Source organism: Lemur catta, chromosome 5, assembly GCF_020740605.2.
Source record: "Lemur catta isolate mLemCat1 chromosome 5, mLemCat1.pri, whole genome shotgun sequence".
NCBI classification, from domain to species: domain Eukaryota; kingdom Metazoa; phylum Chordata; class Mammalia; order Primates; family Lemuridae; genus Lemur; species Lemur catta.
In genome coordinates this window covers 79,683,673-79,703,494 of record NC_059132.1, presented here as the reverse complement: position 1 = coordinate 79,703,494, position 19,822 = coordinate 79,683,673, and the positions used below count along the sequence as shown (strand labels likewise).

The window sequence follows — 19,822 nt, the reverse complement described above, 5'->3', positions numbered from 1 at the left end:
TACTATTATTAATAATACGTGGTGAGCTGGATACTGACCTCTGGTCTAGAATATATGTTCATTTTTACACTTAAGACTTAAACTTGGCAATGCAAGTGTGTAATAAAGTCCAACAGTGCATTTTCCTGTTGGTACTGAATTTCTGAAGAACTGAAGAGATAAGTAGATGCTACATCATTATTAAAGTTTTATTTAAGAGACATATTCATAATTTTATGGGGCAATTTTAGAAATAGTATAAAATTTTTATTTCTAATTATTTTGTGAACATTCTCATCAATAATATGCTGCAAGATATTTTGATACTTGTTAACCTCTAAACATTTTAATGTTAGCTCGCCATACTTTTTAAGGCACTGGCTATCAAACATGCCTGCAAATGAAATAAGTTTCAGTTTACATTCCATTGTAGGCAGGTCCTCCTCCACCTTCGGGTACCACCCAGTTAATATTCTGACTTGGATCTTTAATATCACATGTTTTACAATGCACACAGTTCTGAGCATTTATCTGTAACCGAAATCCATCACCTTGTTCCAAAGGTACAAATTCATAAACTCCTGTAAAGTAAAAATAAACAATATTGAAGTCCCTAACTTAAAATTTTTAAATTCAAAAGTAGAAATTAAAGTCCTAGAACCAGTGGCTACAGAAACCTTGAAGGATATTTTCTGAATGTTTACCTGTAGAGAATATTACGAAGATCTTGGCATGTACTGTTGCTGTTAGTGTAAATTACATGTCCATAATAAAAGAAGGAACAGTAGTATTTGGCTGAGTTAGTCTCACTAACAAGGGTACTCAATACTCAGTCTTTGAGTCTCATGTACAGTAATCTCCCTTACCCAGAGGGGACACGTTCCAGCCCCCAGTGGATGCCTGAACCCTTGGGTAGTATCCATGCTATCAGTTGGAACATGTTTCTATTCATGTCTTCCACCCATGAATGTGACGCCTTGTCCATCTTAAGCAAGCGCTTACCACACACTGTGGCTGTTAACTTTTGCAGTCAGTTTGAGGTATGACAGCAAAACCATCATGATTTTTTTTTCCTCCTTCACTATTTCCCAGATAGAAGATTTGTTCTCAGCAACCACAGTGTAGGATTTTTTTTTTCCTTTCCTTAAATTGAGAATTTTCACCTTTTTGCTTAAAGGAAGTGCTTTATGGCTTGTCTTTGGTATATCCAAATTGTCGGCATCATTATTCTTGTGTTTTGGGGCCATTATTAAGTAAAATAAGGGTTACTTGAACATAAGGCACTGTGATACCACCACAGTTGATCTGATAACTGAGGGGCTACTAAGTGACTTAATGGGCAGGTAGCATCTATAGCATGGATACTCCGGACAAAGGGATGATTCAAATCCAGGGTAGGATGAGGCAGGATGGTGCTAGCCATTATGCTACTCAGAATGGCATACCATTTAAAACTTATGAATTGGTTATTTCTGGAATTTTCCAAGTAACATTTTCCGACCATGGTTGACTGCAAGTAAAGGGGGACTACTGTATACATGCTATAGTTGAAAAAACATGAGATCCAGTCCTTACCCCCAGGGAATTTAAAAACTCACGATGATGAAAAAAATGATTATTTTTAAAAAAGATAGCAAGGGTCCTTGCCCTTAAAGAGCTTACTTGTATACATTCTAGTCTTTTAAGAATGTACTCATTTTCACATATCTGAATACCATTTGTTTTACCATATCATTTGAGACCTGTTTCCTACTACTGTAATTTCAGTTGAAAGCTCAACACTAAAAGATAATAGTATTCATGGTGAATTTAAAGTTTGGAACTATTTCCTTGGACTCAATGCATCCATAACCTATTTTAGCACATGCACCCACACACACATTATGAGCTTCCATGACAGAAATGACTTAGTCACATGAACGTGCAAAGAGAGTTATTCCTTTGTGTTGCACAACCCTTATCTTAGTCTGGGGGTAGGACTAGGAAAGGTTTTCTTTGGAGAAATGTCATCTGAACTAGGCTTAACAAAAATTCTATATTTTAACATTGCTGGTTAGAGTATGAGTTTCCTATAGGGAGCTGGAAGTAGAGTCATTTCTAATTTCAAAGCAATGGGAAGAGATAAATTATTTCTTAATGAAATCACATTTCTAAAATGTTTAAAGTAAATATTTAGGAATCCATGGAAATTATTACTGACCTGCAGGACAGAATCGCTGCTCAGGCCCATCATATATCGACAGATTTCTATTTACAGGTATACTGTCATCCCTTAAGGTTAGATGTGCTGGCTGGTCATGTTCATGATTAGTACCACTCAGAGCCACAGATGACAAGAGGTCAAAACTGATCTGTCCGTCAGGTTTTGGATACTCAATAGGTGTGCAGTCCTTGGCTGGTTTGAGTTGATCAGAGTCAGAACCTTAAATAATTTTGAGGGAAATATTTAATAAAATAGAATTTTGAAGTACTTTCTTAAGCATATTCTTATAAAAACTTGAAAATATTATTGTACCAAAGAAATAAGACTTTAGCCCTCTTAAAATAACAATGCACTGTTCTCTTAAAGACATTGAATTTATAATTTCTCTACTTAATGTTTAAATTTAAGTTTAAAACATGAAAGTAAAATATCACTTTCTCCACTAATTAATGGATCCCACTTATGAATCTTTAATGATTATAACATTGATATTCTCAAATATCTTTGAATTACCTTTATGTTTGAGAGTCCATGGCTCCATTCCTCTTAATATCCAGTAAAATATTCCAGTGTAAATCATCCCTCCATACAGACCCAGTATTCCGTGGCAGGACGGTCTTATATTTCTAACAGCATATAGCTCTTTCCATACCCATGATTTCTTCAAATTGTCCTCATACTCTGTTACATGGAGTCCTTTCATCAAAAACATAAAATCTTAAGTGTGAACTTTCCCAAAGGTACATAAAATGCTCTATGGTCAAGGTATTTTGCTACTAAATTATCTGATGGGTGAATCTTAGGTCTATTTTCAAAAACAAGTGGTCATGTAAGACCACACTGAAGAATCTTTCATGTACAAATGCTGACATCTTCCAAAAGACAACCATTGGATAGATAGTTTGTTAATAGGCAGTAGGCATTTCATTTCTTATCTTGGTAGCATGGGAAATTAGTTTCAAATTTCAGTGAAACTGAAAAAGAACCTTAACATAGAAAGTTCATGCTACCTGTAAGAATGAAAAGTTTTACAATTTATCAGTAAAACTACTTCCTATTATGAGTTGAAATGTATCCCAGCAAAAATATATTTTGAAGTCGTTCTAACCTCCAGTACCTCAGACTGCAACCTTGTAATAGGATGGTTGCAGATATATTAATAATTAGTTAAGATGAGGTCTACTGGAGTAAAGTGGGTCCCTAATCCAATATGACTGGTGTCCTTTTAAGAAGAGACAGACACACAGATGATGGCCACGTGAAGATCAAGGAAGATACAGAGTTATACTGCCCAAGCCAAGGAATGCCTAAGGGCTATGAGAAGCTGGGAGAGGCAAGAAAAGATTCATCTATAGGGACTTCAGAGAGAGTATGGTCCTGCCAACACCTTGATTTTGGACTTCTGGCTTGCAGAACTTGGAGAGAATAAACTTCTGTTGTTTTAAGCCACTCGGTTTATGGCACTTTGTTATGGTAGCCCTAGGAAAGCATAATACCTAAAACTACAAATACCCAAAACTTGGTGCATACATTTAATATTTAAGGGGACAAATTGGTTCTTATTGCCATATTCTTTCATGAACTCCACATTGACCATACTCTTTCCAGTTATTGTCTCCTGTTCTGGCTCTACTGCACTTTCCTTCATTCAGGTTTTAATCCTCATCTAGTCTTTGGTGATAAACTGGCTCCAGTACTATCTATGTGTGGTACTATGTGTATATGATACAGTTAAAGTATGGCTAGTGGTCCAACAAGGAATGATATTTGACAATAATATTAGAAAAAAGTTCTACCAGGCTGGAGTGCAGTAGTGCAATCATAGCTCACAGCTCAAACTCCTGGGATCAAGTGAGATCCTCCCACCTCAGCCTCCCAAGTAGCTGGGACTACAGGTGGTTGCCACCACATCTGGCTCCTCTTGTCTTTTCTATGTTCTACTTTATCTCCCACTCCGATACACCAGGCCTCCACTATACAAAGATATTTGAAGGCATAACCAGGCAGCATACTTTTAACTAGTGGAACATTTGTTACCTGGGATTCTAATAAGGTTAATTTATTAAATATCTATTGAGCTGCCAGATGTTTTGGATTCATAGTGAACAAAGTTCCTAGTCACTTGGAGTTTTCATCCAAGTGGCATGAGATAAAGTTGATAATTAAATAAATTACGTAGTGTGCCAAAAGTGGAACATGTGCTGGAAGAGACAGTGTTGTGGGGATTGGCTGTGCTCCGTGTGCTGCAAGTAAGCTAGTATGGTCAAGATATCATGCTAGAGTGATATTTAAACAAAGGAAAGGGAGTGAGGGAGCCGGCCATCAGCAAAGACCATGAGATGAGAGCATGCTTGGCATGTTCCAGGGACTGTAAAGAAGCCAGTGTGGCTGCAATAGAGAGTAATAAGACAAAGTCAGGGGTGGGGAAACTCTGGCTCTGACTGAGAAAAACTGAGAATCACACTAGAGGGCCTTTTTAGATCGAGGGTTTATTGAGGAATAAGTGCTGGCTGTTCCTCTCCACCACAGCAGAAGGATCATATGCCTGAGCTCGTGAAGCTTGGTAAGGAATAGGTGGCTGATTCTGCCTTCTACGAAGCTGTTCTATTTTCAGTCTAAAGATACTTCAGTACTTGCGAGGTATCTTGTGTATATTACATGTATGCAATGTAAATGCAGCACTGTCAAATTTGAAAGTTTCCAGGTAGGTGGGACACTGGTACTTTTCTACTTTTCATGTGAATAAAACAGAACATTGTAAAAATCTCTGACCATAACTATTAGGAGTAAGTCATGTAGTTCATTTTCTATAGCATGCATCTTAATACATTGTATAAAGTGACAGGTGCATATATATATCTTTTAACGTCAATTGAAGTAGACATAACCTGGCAATTTTCTTTCTTATACCATAAATAGGAATTTCTTACCTATTGTCTTTGATTGGAGATTTTCACTAGTTAGTTGATTAAAAATAGATTCTGCTGCCAAAATTCCACTTTTCATTGCTGTGTGGGTACCTTTGATCTTAGGAACATTCATGAAACCAGGGCTACAACCAATTAGCAAACCACCAGGAAAGGTGAGTTTTGGTATAGACTGAGGAAAGAAAGATTCAGAATACATTTATTCTCAAACAAGCAAAACTGAATACTTCAAATCACAGCCTCTTAATAAGTCTTCAGAGCTGTAGGGAAAGGTTGAAAAATATATGAAAATGAATGCAGCAAAGGGAAAAAACAGAGCAAGGGCAATTTTCTTTTTCCTCCCCTAAGAGTGAAGATTGGGACCATTACTGGCTTTTTTTGTTAAGAGTTTTTCCTTTTCCCTCCCAGACTGACCTACATGGGATAGATTTAAGATTGAAGCATTTGAATAAAATGTTTTTATGTGTGCATATCCATATCATAGTTAAAAAACAGTCTCTAAACTTGAATGACTGTTATCTAAACTGTTATGTAAATCAAAACCACAATGAGATATCATCTCACCCTAGCTAGAATGCTATTGTCAAAAAGGCAAAAAATACCATGCTGGCAAGAATAGGGGAGAAAAGAGAACTCCCTCTTACACATTGTTGGTGTGAATGTAAATTAGTACAGCCATTACAGAAAACAGTATAGAGCTTTCTCAAAAAATTAAAAATAGAACTATCATACAATCCAGCAATACCACTACTGAGTATATATCCAAAGGAAGGAAAAACAGTATGTTGAAGAGATACCTGTACTTCCATGTTTATTGCAGCACTGTTCATAATAACCAAGATAATGGAATCAACCTAAGTGTCTATCAACAGATAAATGGATAAAGAAAATATGGCATATAAACACAATGGAATACCATTCAGCCACAGACAAGAATGAAGTTCTGTTATGTGTGGCAAATGGATGAACCTAGAGGGCATTATGTTAAGTGAAATAAGTCAGGCACAGAAAGGTAAATACCGCATGTGCTTACTCATGTGTAGAAGCTTAAAAAAGTTGGTTACATAGAAATAGAGAGTAGAATAGTGGTTACTAGAGGCTGGGAAAGGTGGGAGGATAGGGACAGGGTGGTTAACATACAAACTTACAGCTAGATAGGAGGAATACGTTCCAGTGTTCTATAGTAGCACTGTGGATGACTACAATTAATAATTTATTGTATTTTTTTCAAATAGCTAGAAGAGAGGATTTTGAATGTTACCAACACAAAGAAATGATAAGTGTTTGATGTTATAGATATGCTAATTACCCTGACTTGATTATTACATATTGTATATAAGTATCAAAATACCATACTGTAACCCCCCACAAAAAATTAAGTGGTCCTGAAAATTAAAAGGGCATTAAAAAATTGTGATTTGCTTTTACATGGATCCTGGATAATAAATTACTTATAAAAGATGCTATATATCCTTTTTATTTTAGTTTCCTGCCAGGGCTGGAAACCTATGATCTAATCATGACACCACTACAACTAGCTACTATCCCAAACAATATTATTTTGATTAACTTAAGAATAAGTTGAATTTCCAAAATAAATTTTAAGACAGTTGTCTGGACTTCAGTATACATTTCTGATAAAAAAAAATCTAATAAAGTGTGGCAATATGCTTCTGTTTAGCCATCAAAAGTCTATATATAGCCCACAATGTAGCAGCTGAACTAAAGATTGCACTACATAGTTTGAAAAGAAAAGGAAAAAGTCAATGCAGAGTTTTTCTTTCCTCGTTCTGTATTTTTTCTTCTCTAAGGGCTTCCTAAAGTAAGCCATGGATCTTTGTTGAGAAGGTGGGGGGGGGAGTAAAAGTTTGGCTGATGATGAAGGGACTCAGAGGAGGGGAGGCTAATGGAGAACTGCCATCAGCTGCAAGAGACATAGTGAGCACTTTGTGGCGGTAGCTCTCATCAGTGATGGAACTGTGTGAGGGAAAAGTGGTGAGAAGCAAAACGGGGGGTAAGAGGCAAGGCAGAAGGAATGCTGGTAAGAGAGAAGGATCAGGGACCAGGTCCTTTGACAGGATATGTGGGGAATGAATTTAAGACTGTGGTTCTCAGACCAAACTCAATATTCAAATCACCTAGATAAAATAGCATTAAATCAGGATCACAGGGCAGACAATGGGGAGAAAGGGCTTTCTGGAATGCTACTAGTTGAAAACAGATAATGGTTAGGAACTTGGACAATGACAATGATTTTCTCAAGGCTGCGGCTTTGTTGACACTAAGTTTGATTCAAGAACCAAAAGAGTATAAAGTTTAATAAAAGGATACAGACTGTTAGTTCAAGTTTTTCCAAAACAGGTGCTTCAATCCTAAGAATAAAAATGTTATAGTCCAAGGAAAATGTGTGTTTTTAAGTTCTAGAAGGATCCTACCCAGAGTGGGCAAGGTTATAGGCAGATGGACATCTTGTTAGGAAACAAAGGACCAAGGAAAACCCGTGTTGAGAAATGTATTTTGGGACAGTCATTAAACTAAGGTTACATACAAGTAATTAGAAATCCACTAGGAAAGATGAGTTTTGGTATAGACTAAATCAGAAAATTCAAATAATAAGTGTGTGTATGTGTGTGTGTGTGTGTGTTCAGCTTACTTCCAATCTTCAAATCATCTTAGATGTTGAAGTACACAAGGCAGATGTTTTAAATAAAAATCTGTATGTACTATTCAATATACTGAAATCTTTATACTATAAATTACAAACAGTAGAATTAGATTGATAGTATGTATTATGGACATTATTCAAACAAGTTTAATAGGCTATAAGGTATGCAATTCAATATATATTCTACCAAGTGAATTACTATTCTAGAAACAAAAACAACCTCATGAGAAGTAATCCCATAACAACAGAATTTAGGGACAATGTTATTTTAAGATTCTAGTGATTATGATTTTACTTGACTTTATGAAATATTGTTATAGTAATAAAGTCTTTAGAACTTTACTTTTAAGGTTGTCAGCTTCTCTCCCCCACCATTTTCCTATTATCTATTTGTTACTTTCATAAAAATCCAATTTCTAAAACAGTCCTAGATTCCTTAAGAGACAAAGGATCATCTTTACTTTACAGATGATCTCTTAGGGCCAGAAGAGTTAAGTAACTTGCTCCAAATCATTTAGTATATAAGTTTTAGGGCCGATTTTTAGATCATCTTACCTGTCTGATACTATTTCTACAATGGTACTGTCAGCTTTCATCACAGCTATCTAGGTCTTATTTCATTAGTACATACTGAATACATTAACTACATTTGCTAAGATTTATTTTGAACATATACTAGAATAGGACAATTAAGGTAAAGCTTAACAGAAGCCACTTAAAAGGTAAGAAAGTTACTAGGTAGTTGGGATGAATTAATTACATTTGCTGAAAATTAAATTTTCTTTTGTGTTTCCTGGCAGTTAAGAAATAAAGGGAAATATCTTAGATCACACAGTTTTTATTTTCTAGTTAAAAAAACAAAACAACGAACAAACAAAAAGTCCCTGAATTTATCTCTAGAGATCAATATATTCTTAAAACTAAATCAATGGTGTAATTTAAGTTCTGTGTGACATTTTTATAAACACTAGATACTTTGCTTAAATTCCTTAGATTTTCTCCATATGAGATAATATTCTATTTTTTTTTTTCAAAGACAGGGTCTCACTTTGTCACTCAGGCTGGAGTACAGGTTCACAATCATAGCTCACTGTAACCCCAAAATTCTGGGCTCAAGCGATCCTCCTGCCTTATCCTCTTGAGTAGCTAGGACTACAGGCATGTGCCACCACACCTGGCCAATTTTTAAAAAAATTATTATTATTTTTTGTAGAGATGGGGTCTTGTTATGTTATCCAGATTGGTCTCAAACACCTGGGCTCGAGTGATCCTCCCTCCTCGGCCTCCCAAAGTACTGGGGTTATAGGTGTGAGCCACTGCACCCAACCTAATTTTCTATTCCTTACCTAAATTTGTTATATTACGTTTTCAATTCTGAATTTATACTAAGAAACAAGGAATAAAAAAGTCGGGAGAGTTACCTGAAAGCCACCTTCATTGAGAGCTCTGGCTCCATATGCAATCCTTTTTCCACCTTCCAATGTTGGCCGAATACTGGGATGGTGTTTCCATCTCTGGAACTCTCTGAATGGACTCAGGTATGGATTTTGATAGTCTAGGCCAACCTTAAAATTTTATATTTAAATTTGATGTAGTTACATAATCAGACATTTTAATTAAGAATTATATCAAGGTAAAATGTGAGCAATGTTTATCAGAAAACATATGTTAAATTTCTTGTACTCCAAGTATTTAGACCAATTATGCAGTAATGCAAATTTAAATGAAAAGTATATAAAGTCTGTTTGGAAAGAAAGGGTAAACAAAAGGATACCATGTGTTATTACAATCAGCAAAATTTTGAAAATTTAGAACATATTAATAAATTATTGTGCTCTGAAGATCAAAGTCTAAATTAAAAAATATCCGTAGGTAAGTATTTCAGATTCTGTTTCTACAAAAGGAGTTGTAAGGATTTATTACACATTTATCAATACCATCTCTAAAAATAAACTAATAATCTATACTACAGTACTACTGGGGCAAAAATGAAGAAAAAGGATGTAAATCACACTTAGAAAAAAAGAATATAAGAAATACAGAATGTTATGTTTTACAAGGCATTACCAAAGTGCTGAAATTAATAACCACACATTTTTCCTTTGATAAGATTAAGTCACTGGGATATCTACCCCACAGTGATGCACTGAACACTTGACTGGGGAGTCAAAAAACACTGACAATGCACAAGTTTAACAATGTGTCATATATAAGTCTAACCATGACACTAAACTACTATAAAGCTGCCACCAGTTGCAAGGTGCAGAAACTCTTATATTATTTTTCTATTCTTTGTAGTGTTCAACATGTAATTTACTGCCAAAAAAGGGAAATTGCTTGTGTTTTAAAGAAGTTCTAAGTTCAAACCCAGTGCTGATTTCATTTTCAGTGGCAGCATGCTATAGTGGAAACAGGCTTTGAAATCAAATAGGTTCAAGTATTTCTGCCTGTTATTTCATGTATGTATCTGGGAAAGTTGTTTAGCTTACTTCTCAACAGTAAAATAAGGAAAAATAAGGATACCTATTTCACAGGATTGTTACAAAATTTACTTAGAAATCTCAGTAAAGCATCTAGCACGGTGCCTGGAGTGTAGTAGCTACTATTACTAGACCTATGTATATTTAGTAGACTAATGACTATAACAGCCATAAGCAATTTACATATTGATAAAATTAGAAAGTAAGCTTTAAATGAAAAACATTTTACATTCTCCAGATTCAAAACCCTCATTTCATAACACTGATGATCCTATAATTCTAACAAAAGAATTTTCCATAATGGGAATATAACTTACCACAAGACCAAGAGCTACTAGGGGTTCACCTTCATTTAAATGATAAAGGAAAGAGCCTCCATAAGTATGTCTGTCCAGGGGCCAACCAACAGTGTGATCTACTCTCCCGGGTTTCCACTTCTTTTCATCAATAATCCATAACTAAAACAAAAACAAAAACAAGTCCTGTAGTATTTTTAAATGTTTTGATGTCATTGCAATGCATACAACTTGTCAGGTTTAATGTCTTATTTATGAAAATTATAAATGAAAAACTCTAACATGAGAAACACAAAAAATTATTTCATATTCAAGAAAATTATATCAAACTGCAACATGATGAGTTGGAGCAAAGAAACAGGTCAGAAAAGTTATGATATCTTTACGACATTAATTAGATCCTCAAACTGGTAGAACTTTCATGCAATTACAGGAAACATCACTGAAAAGATGAGGAAAACTTCTGAGGTACTGTAATGTTCTATGTCCTCCTCTGGGTGGTAGCTACATAGGGGTGTTCACCGTGTAAAAATTCACTCAGCTATACACTTGAGATGTTACTTTATAATACATATGTATTCTTCAATAAAAGAGTATACACCCTCCTATTCTTCAATAAAATAGTTTGCCCCCAAAATTGAAGCAAATTGTTCATCCTATTTTCAGACTTGCAAGTTTAAAATTTTAAACAACAATTTCTATCTGAATATTATCTAAAAATCAGATAATATTATGTGCAATCTACCAAAAGAACCCTTTATTCACAATATAATGAATCCAGTTATAAAGAGAATTTGAACCTTTCTGAGATTTAACCTAAAAAAAATTTAAACAAAAGGGTTATAATGAAAAATATTATACTCTAATAAGCCAAGGATTTGGGAAAATGTACTAGGGAATGAATAAATTGAGAAAATATACAACAGTTAACTTAATTAAATTTTAGGTTGCAGGTCAAAATACTATGGCTGAGTGTGTATTTCATCAACAAAATTATCTTCCCATTTTAATTTTGAAAAATTAAATGTGGTCATCCTACAAACAGCATATGGATAACAGGGTAGATGGCATTACAATGAAAAAAAAAATCAAGGTTCAAATATTTTCAAGTTCAAGGCTCATTTTAAAGCAACATTTGGTAAAATAATTCGAATATGTAAAAATAATTTAAACAAAAATGGGATTTGATCAGTAATATTTTCTAGCCCCTTGAAAAATATCCCAAAGAGTTTTAGTCATAATGAACATGTCAAGACAATGAAAAAAATATAACTATAAAATCAAATCAATATTATAAACTACATGATAATACATACAAATGAATTAAAGTTCCATCTTTCAAAATTAAAATTCCAAAAACAAACCAGGATACCTCCTTCAGTCCAATCCCATAGGTTTGAGGTTCACAATTGGCCCTCAAATCAAACTTCTTATATAGTTGCTTGGCTAGATGTCCATGGCAACCCTCTGCAAAAATTGTGACTTTAGCATGTAGTTCTAGTCCTCTCTCAAATGTTGTCTAAAAAAACAAAAACATATTAAATGGCAACATTTGACACTTTAAAATGTACTCACAATCTGCTCAGGTTTAAATTGAACTATGATTCAAGTATAGAAGAGACAGTACAAATATATAATATAAAAAATAAAACCAAGAGTACTGTTTTAAGTGGAATCTAATTTAAATTTTATGTATATCTTATGTCTTTGTTATATTTATTTTCTTTTTTACTTGAAAAGTACTTGACTGAATGGCTAACTTTGTAAGAATTAAAAAACCAGGCCGGGCGCGGTGGCTCACGCCTGTAATCCTAGCTCTGGGAGGCCGAGGCGAGTGGATCGCTCGAGGTCAGGAGTTCGAGACCAGCCTGAGCAAGAGTGAGACCTCGTCTCTACTAAAAATAGAAAGAAATTATCTGGCCAACTAAAAATATATATACAAAAAAATTAGCCGGGCATGGTGGCTCATGCCTGTAGTCCCAGCTACTCGGGAGGCTGAGGCAGTAGGATCGCTTAAGCCCAGGAGTTTGAGGTTGCTGTGAGCTAGGCTGATGCCACGGCACTCACTCTAGCCCGGGTAACAAAGTGAGACTCTGTCTCAAAAAAAAAAAAAAAAAAACCAGGCTGGGCATGGTGGGTCACACCTGTAATCCCAGCACTTTGGGAGGCCAAGGTGGGAGGATCATTTAAGCCTATGAGTTAGAGACCAGCCTGAGCAACATAGAGAGACCCTGTCTCTACAAAAAGATAGAAAAATTGGGCAGGTGTGGTACTGCATGCCTGTAGTCCCAGCTACTCTGAGAGGCTGAGACAGGATTGCTTGAGCCCAGGAGTTTGAAGTTGCAGTGAGCTATGATGGTGCCATTGTGCTCATAACCAGGCAACAGATTTGAGACCCTGTGTTATGGGAAAAAAAAATGAAAAAATGAATTAAAAAAGCAAATAAAGCATGCTTATGCAAAAAAAACAACTCTACAAATGAATACAAGGTAAAAAGGCCATTTCCCCACGATTTCTGATTTTTCAGTCCTATCATGTGAAGAAAAAACAATAGCTTTTTTGTAAATTATGCCAAAGGAATTTCTATGAATAAAAAACTATATAGAACCTACTTACATTCTTTTAACACAAATCGGATCACACTAAACATACTCTTTAGATATTTTCTTTTTTCACTTTAATTTTCCTTGTTCCCTATTGTTGAACATATACTATAAAACTGAAATGTTTTTTCTAGTATAAAGAAAGCTACAATGACAGTCTTTCTCTTCTTCTCTTGCTGTATAAGTTTTATACTTATGTCTAGAAAAAGGTAGGTTCACAATAAAATTTATTGAATAAAAGAACACAAAATAATGAGTGTCTCTCATGAAATATATCTTTCCCAGTATTTTTCTATTTATTTATTAGCATGTATGTATGTACACAGAAACATTCATACAAATAATAGGTTTATACTTACGTAATGTTTTATAATTATTTTCACATATTATAAAGTGATTTGCCAAAGGCAATATATTCCATTCATTTCTCATGCTTGAATAGGTTCCTCTAATTTTTTAACCAATTCATGATACTCGGACATTTAGTTTTTTTCAGTGGTTTACTAGCATAAGCAGGATGTGGCCTGCCCATTGGCATACCAGGGTCGGGGATGTGACTGCCACACAGAGCCTGGGTCCACGGGGCACACCAGGCCTGGGAGCTTTGCTCTTCCCACTGGTGTGCACTACCACAGGGGTGTGGCCTGCTGGTTGGTGTGCAGGCCGCAGGGGCATGGACCTTTGCTCCATGCCTGGATCTTGGGGGGCCATGGGCCTCAGTGTGACAGCACTTGGCTGAAGGGCTTGCTCCACTGGTCAGGGTGCATAGCTGTGGGGGCTGGGTCACTGGATGGCTGGGGCTCCTTCCCCATTCAGGTCCTGCCCAGGCTGCTACCGTGGGATGCTGTTAGCTCCACTTGAGTTCCCTCATGTGGGGGATGCCCGCCTCCCAGTCAGAGGCATGCTAGTGCCTCTGCTCTCTCTGCTCTCCCTGGCCTGGCAAGGGCCAGTGTTGGGGCAGCTGCAGCAAAGCCAATGCCTGTGTAGACTGGGAGCTTCAGACCTAACAGCTCAGAGTGGTGTCAACTGCGGCAACCCCTAGAATGGAGACCAGTGGGTCCCTGCTGAGCCTGTTCTCTGACGCACCTTCACTGTAGTCTCCAAGCAGTTCCCTGATCAGCGTGGAGGCCTGCGGTGGTGGCAGCCCCCACAACTTGAGTCACAGTGTCCGTGCGGGGAGTGTGGGGTCCTGGGGCTCTCTCCTTTATCCCTTCCCCACACGTAGGCGTCTCCCCCAGGTACCTCCTGATCTTGGCGAGGGGAACTCGCCGTCCCTGTCTCCTTCACTCTGAGTGTCTCCTGTTGGTTCTCTGATGATCTACAATGCCTTCTCCAAGAGACTCTATCTTTAGGTCAGCATCTACTTGCAGTTTTCAATCCTCTGTCAAAGAGCGGCATATGCGGGCTGCTTCTAGTCTGCCATCTTGGCCTAGCTAGAGTGCCGTGGTGTCAGCCTAGCTCACAGCAACCTCAAACTCCTGGGCTCAAGCAATCCTCCTGCCTCAGCCTCCCGAGTAGCTGGGACTATAGGCATACGCCATCATGCCCGGCTAATTTTTCTATATATATTTTTAGTTGTCCACATAATTCCTTTCTATTTTTAGTAGAGACGGGGTCTCACTCTTGCTCAGGCTGGTCTCTAACTCCTGACCTTGAGCAATCCTGCCACCTCGGCCTCCCAGAGTGCTAGGATTATAGGCGTGAGCCACTGTGCCCGGCCAATAATTATAATCTTACATCCACATAATTAATATATAGTTTGTAGCAAGACCTAAATTACTGAGTTTAAGTTGGTTCTTTCTTTTTTATTTGTCAGTTTGTTAAGCACATAACTATTAAAAGGTTTACCTTTGGTGCACCATCCTTTTGTATCCCCACATCATTAGTGGCAATTCCTTTTACACTACCATCATCATGAAAAAGGACCTAAAAATGATAAAAAAAAAAGTATTTATTACCACTTTAAGATTCATAATAACCTGGAAAAGAAACAGTAAACAGATGTAGATTTCTTAGAAAGTGAACAAGTCTCTAGATTATAGAAATATAGGCTTTAAAATGTTCAGGCAAAAAAGAAACACGCTATTAAGGTACTCCCATATAGAGCGTAAAAGAACACAACTCAAACAGTTGGAAATGAAGACAATGCCACAATCTTGATGAGAAAGAAAAGGGGGAGGCTGCTAAAGAGACCAGAAAGATTAAATAAGAAACTCTCTTCAGATATCAAATCATGCGTAAAGAATCTGAAATCAAGGCCTATAACAAATGAAGAACATGAAGGTGGGTGCAAAAAGAAAAACTGTCAGGAAAGCTTATGTCTCAAATGAGCTAAGACCCAAAAACAAAGAAAACAAAATAGAGAGAGGCTGAAGACAGTGCAAAGGAGATTAAACTTTATTTCTGGAGCAAGGAGGGGGAAAATAGGCCACAAATATAATTCTGAGGATAAGAAACAGCAATACTCTATAACTCTTCCTTGGTTTCTGTTTCTTCTGGAGGAAAATGCTCTTTGGATAGAAAAGTACAAAATCTACACTGAAATCATACAACATATTATAAGAAAGCATAGGAGTGGTGAGGTAAAACAACGATTAGCCGCAAAAGATATGGAAAAATATATACATAAAGGTTTTATTTGATATCCTGAAAACAAATCAGCAGTAGAATGTAGCTATGGATTAGAACTAAAATCTGGCTCAGAGTACCCCCCTAAAAATCTTGGCAAACAGATCAGTAATCTATTGATGATGAACATTAAGGAACTGAGGAAAACAAGAGAGGTACAAGAGACTGTCAGTGTTTGTGTGTGTATCAAAAAGTGAAAATCATGGATTCTACAAACCACCTCCTTGTGATTTTGACACTGATTCTAATCAATAATGTTCATCAAGGAGAAAAGCAAAATCACATACTTGGGTCCAACAAACCAAATGAAAATGTATGGGCTGGGAACCAGAAATTCACAGCAGCAAGTATAATACAGGGATCTATGTGTTTTATTTGACTTACATACTCTACAGGTAAAAATAAATGTAAAAAAATTTGAATTTCCCTAATGCCAAATACAAAAGAGAACTTCCCCCTATCCCTTTCAGCATTTCCTTTAGCAAACTGTAAATCCTTTCCCTGTCTTTCTGAGATATATGGGAATCTTTTTAAAAGCTAAGTAAACTTCTTGCCAGTTTTGCATTTCAGGAATGTCTTTCTTGGGGGCTCTGAAACCATCACTTTGAAATGTGAACATCAAGGAGGATGTCCCCCTGTCTTCCTGTCTCTGTGGGAGTTTGGGCTAGGTGCTTGGCTGCAAATTGTAACTTCCTGCTTGTCAAAAAAATACAAGAACTTTTATTTTTCCTTTAGGTAAAGACAATTAACATGTATGTAATAGATTGTATCTGCCTGGCTGTTTAAAAGGGTATGATTTCTGTCTTGGTCTGTGATATGCATCACAGTCTTGGTTTAATGCTCATTCAATAATAAAGTGGTTTCATTCTTTTTTATAAATTGAGGAAAGGATTTTTCTGGGTTGGCAGGAGATTTTATTTTTAATAATTTCCCCAATAATATACAATGAGAATCAACAGTGTGATGTGGTTGCCAAAAAAGATTACTTCGAGAGTACTAATGGAAGAACAGTTTCTAGAAAGAAGAAGATGATAATAAGAAGCCTGTTATACACTAGGCTTGAAGTTTATTCATTCTGGGTATTACTTTACAAAGTGGAAAAAAAGAGAATGCACTCAGAAGTGGGCCAACAAGAATATTGAAGGAACTCAAGTTATATAACATCATGGCTGAAAGAACTGAGAATATTTAGTCTAGGGTTGGGGCTCAGAACATGATACCCCAAAGTATGGCACCTTGGCATGCTGATATTGGGGCTCAGAAACCAATACTTCAAAATATGGTACTGTGACATGCTGAATGGAAGAAGCCTCAACACGTCTCTGACCTTCCCCCCTCACCTTTGTCTCTTAATCCTCTGCCTCTCCCAAAGCACAGGGGAAAGTTGTTCTCTGAAGTTCCCTTATCTGTCTAAAGTATGGACCTGCCAAAGAAGAAAACAATTACCTCTGGTCCTTCCTCTGAGTTTTCATTAACTGAACTCATATTGCAGGAAGAAAGACTGAAGTCTAATAACAAACTTGGACAGACTTTTGTCACAAACCACTGTCCTCTACAGGCCAAACAGACTTTGTCCCAGGCCATGGTATGTTCTTCATGCCCACTGAATTCCCCTAAAAATCATTTACTACCCCCCTAAAATCATCCACACTTCCCTATCTCCCCTTCCCCTAAGAAGAAGGGTATATAACCATCTTACCCCACTACGTGGTGGGGTAATCACTCTGTAAATTTCCCCTCATGTATACCAATAGATGTGTATGCCTTTTTCAGAAGCAAGATCTTTCTGACCTTCTTCTGTCCTCTTGTCTCCCACTCCTCTTTCTCCACCAAAACAAGTCATAGAAACTAGAATTTGTCTTCCCCGAGGCAGGTCAATGAAACCAGAACTCTTCCCCACCAAAGCCAGCCATAAAACCTTGAAAGGTTACTCTCTTGCTTCTCCCTTTTCCCCTGATGACTCTCATTGCAGAGGTGTCCTGCTCCATAACTGGGAGGACATGCTAAACAGAGAGGCCAAGAAGAATCTGGACAGACTTTGCTGGGTTTCCTCTCTCCGTCTATTACCATTAGATCATACCCCTTGCTTCAATCATATTTCTACATAGCTATCTGTTCTTACGGAGTCTAAACATAAAAATAGACAGTTTTTCCTGGGTCTTTGCTATTAGGCTTAAAGAATTCACCCTCCCCAAACTTCCTTCCAAACCTCCCATAAAACCCACTGCTCTCCCCTTTCTAAGGGGTATATTAGGCACCTTTGCCTGTGACAGACCCCTAGGGAGATAAAGGAATGGAATGCAACAGAGGAACTTGAATTCCTTATCCCTCCTGATAAGGACAATGCTTATGCCTCCCCACAGGGGTCCCAGGAACTGGTTGTTTTGAAAATAATTTATTACAGCAGCTGTTCTGGCCTAGTTGCTCACTCCCCCCGGAAAAACCCTCTATAAAACCCAAGGCTCTCCCCTTTTCTCATGTGGACATTCTTTTCAGCCTCCACCCTTCTGCATCCAGATGCTCAAATAAACAGCATTTTGCTACACCTGAGGCTTTGTGTGTCTCCTTGGATCCAGACCTAACATTTGGGTTCTTCATTTCTGAAGGATTCCATGTCATGTAAAACTCTTAAATAAATTTGTTATGCTTTTCTCTTGTTAACCTGTCTTTTGTTATATGAATGTTCCCCGTGACCCTTATGATGGGTAAGAAATGGTATCGCACCTTTCTGCTGGTGAGGCTCAGAATATGACACCATAAAATATAACCCTTCGACACGCTGAACTAAAGCAGCAGCCTCTCTCTGACCTTCCCCTCCCTCCTGTCTCTCAACCATCTCTCTCAAAGCACAGGATGAGGCTTTTCTCTGATACTTCCTTATCTACCCTTAAGACTGGGCCTGCCAAACAAAATATAATTGTCTTCCATCCCCTCCCTGAAATCTCATTATCAACTGCAGAGGAGACTGAAGAATGCAACCACACCTGGACAAAGTTTTTCACAAGATCATGTTTGTCTCTTGGGCTCATTCAAATTTCAAAGAGAATCATTTACAAATTAATTTCTGTCTCCAAGGTCCATTCATTCCCCCTAAAAATCATGTACTACCCCTCATGATTGCTAAACACCCCTTCACCCCTTCCCTTATGAAGAAGGGTATATAAGAATCTGGATCTCTTTAGGTTATCGGGCAATCATTCTCAAGTTATTTCCCTGTGCTTACGCATATTAAATAAATTTACATGCTTTTCCTATTAATCTGTCTACTGCCAGTTCATATTTAGCAAACTTTCAGAGGGTAGTGAGTAAGCTTTCTATTTATTCATCCCTATAATGGTAACAAAAATCTCCAGGGTGAAGATGGGGAAGAAGAGAGCAGAGCATAATCGTAATTGGAAAGTTGTCCTTGGAAGGCAAAGATTTGTTCTGTATAGTATAAAATAGCAGGTAATTTCTATCTAATATAAGGAAGAGATTATCAACAGTCCACAATTTTTCATCCCTTACAGTGTTCGATCCCTTGATGGGGGTACAATATAAGGAATTCACATACTCTGGATTAATGTTCCTTTTAATCTCACAATTCTAAAATCATATGGCTTTTTAAAAATATTTATTTCTTTACCTCTGAAAATTCTTCATTTATTTTCAAAAGGAAAAGAGATTTCCTATAAATACTTAAAACAAAACAAAACTATACAAACCTCAGCAGCCGCATAACCAGGGTATACTTCAACACCAAGCGCTTCTGCTTGTTCTCCCATCCAGCTTACTAAATGTCCCAAGCGCACAATGTAATTGCCGTGATTATTCATTGGAAGACCTACACATAGATGCTTAATCTATGAATCTTTTTATTGATAAAACATCTCAAAAACATAAATAATTAAAAAATTCTAATCAATGTCTATTCTGCATAAGTGTAAATGTTATCTTGATGGTCATAATTTCAACTAATTTTCTACAATTTTGGTCTAGAGTTCTAATTTATTAAATTAAAAACAACATTAAAGCACTAAATTAAAAATTCCTGGTTGGCTT

The 19,822-nt window shown here is 36.9% G+C and overlaps 1 protein-coding gene across 2 annotated transcripts in view; it reads right to left on the bottom strand.

Annotated features, from left to right (window-relative positions):
• Window positions 1–222: 222 nt before the first annotated feature.
• The window catches only part of ETFDH (electron transfer flavoprotein dehydrogenase), a 30,541-nt gene continuing 10,941 nt past the window's right edge, over window positions 223–19,822 (bottom strand). For both annotated transcript variants that reach the window (XM_045552180.1, XM_045552181.1), the window contains 9 exons: window positions 19,486–19,604; window positions 15,002–15,079; window positions 11,923–12,069; window positions 10,572–10,712; window positions 9,196–9,339; window positions 5,113–5,281; window positions 2,696–2,878; window positions 2,180–2,401; window positions 223–560 (listed from right to left, as the gene is read on the bottom strand). In XM_045552180.1, the coding sequence (XP_045408136.1) occupies window positions 397–560; window positions 2,180–2,401; window positions 2,696–2,878; window positions 5,113–5,281; window positions 9,196–9,339; window positions 10,572–10,712; window positions 11,923–12,069; window positions 15,002–15,079; window positions 19,486–19,604 (1,367 nt within the window). In that variant the 3' untranslated portion in view covers window positions 223–396. The remainder of the gene's footprint in view (window positions 561–2,179; window positions 2,402–2,695; window positions 2,879–5,112; window positions 5,282–9,195; window positions 9,340–10,571; window positions 10,713–11,922; window positions 12,070–15,001; window positions 15,080–19,485; window positions 19,605–19,822) is intronic.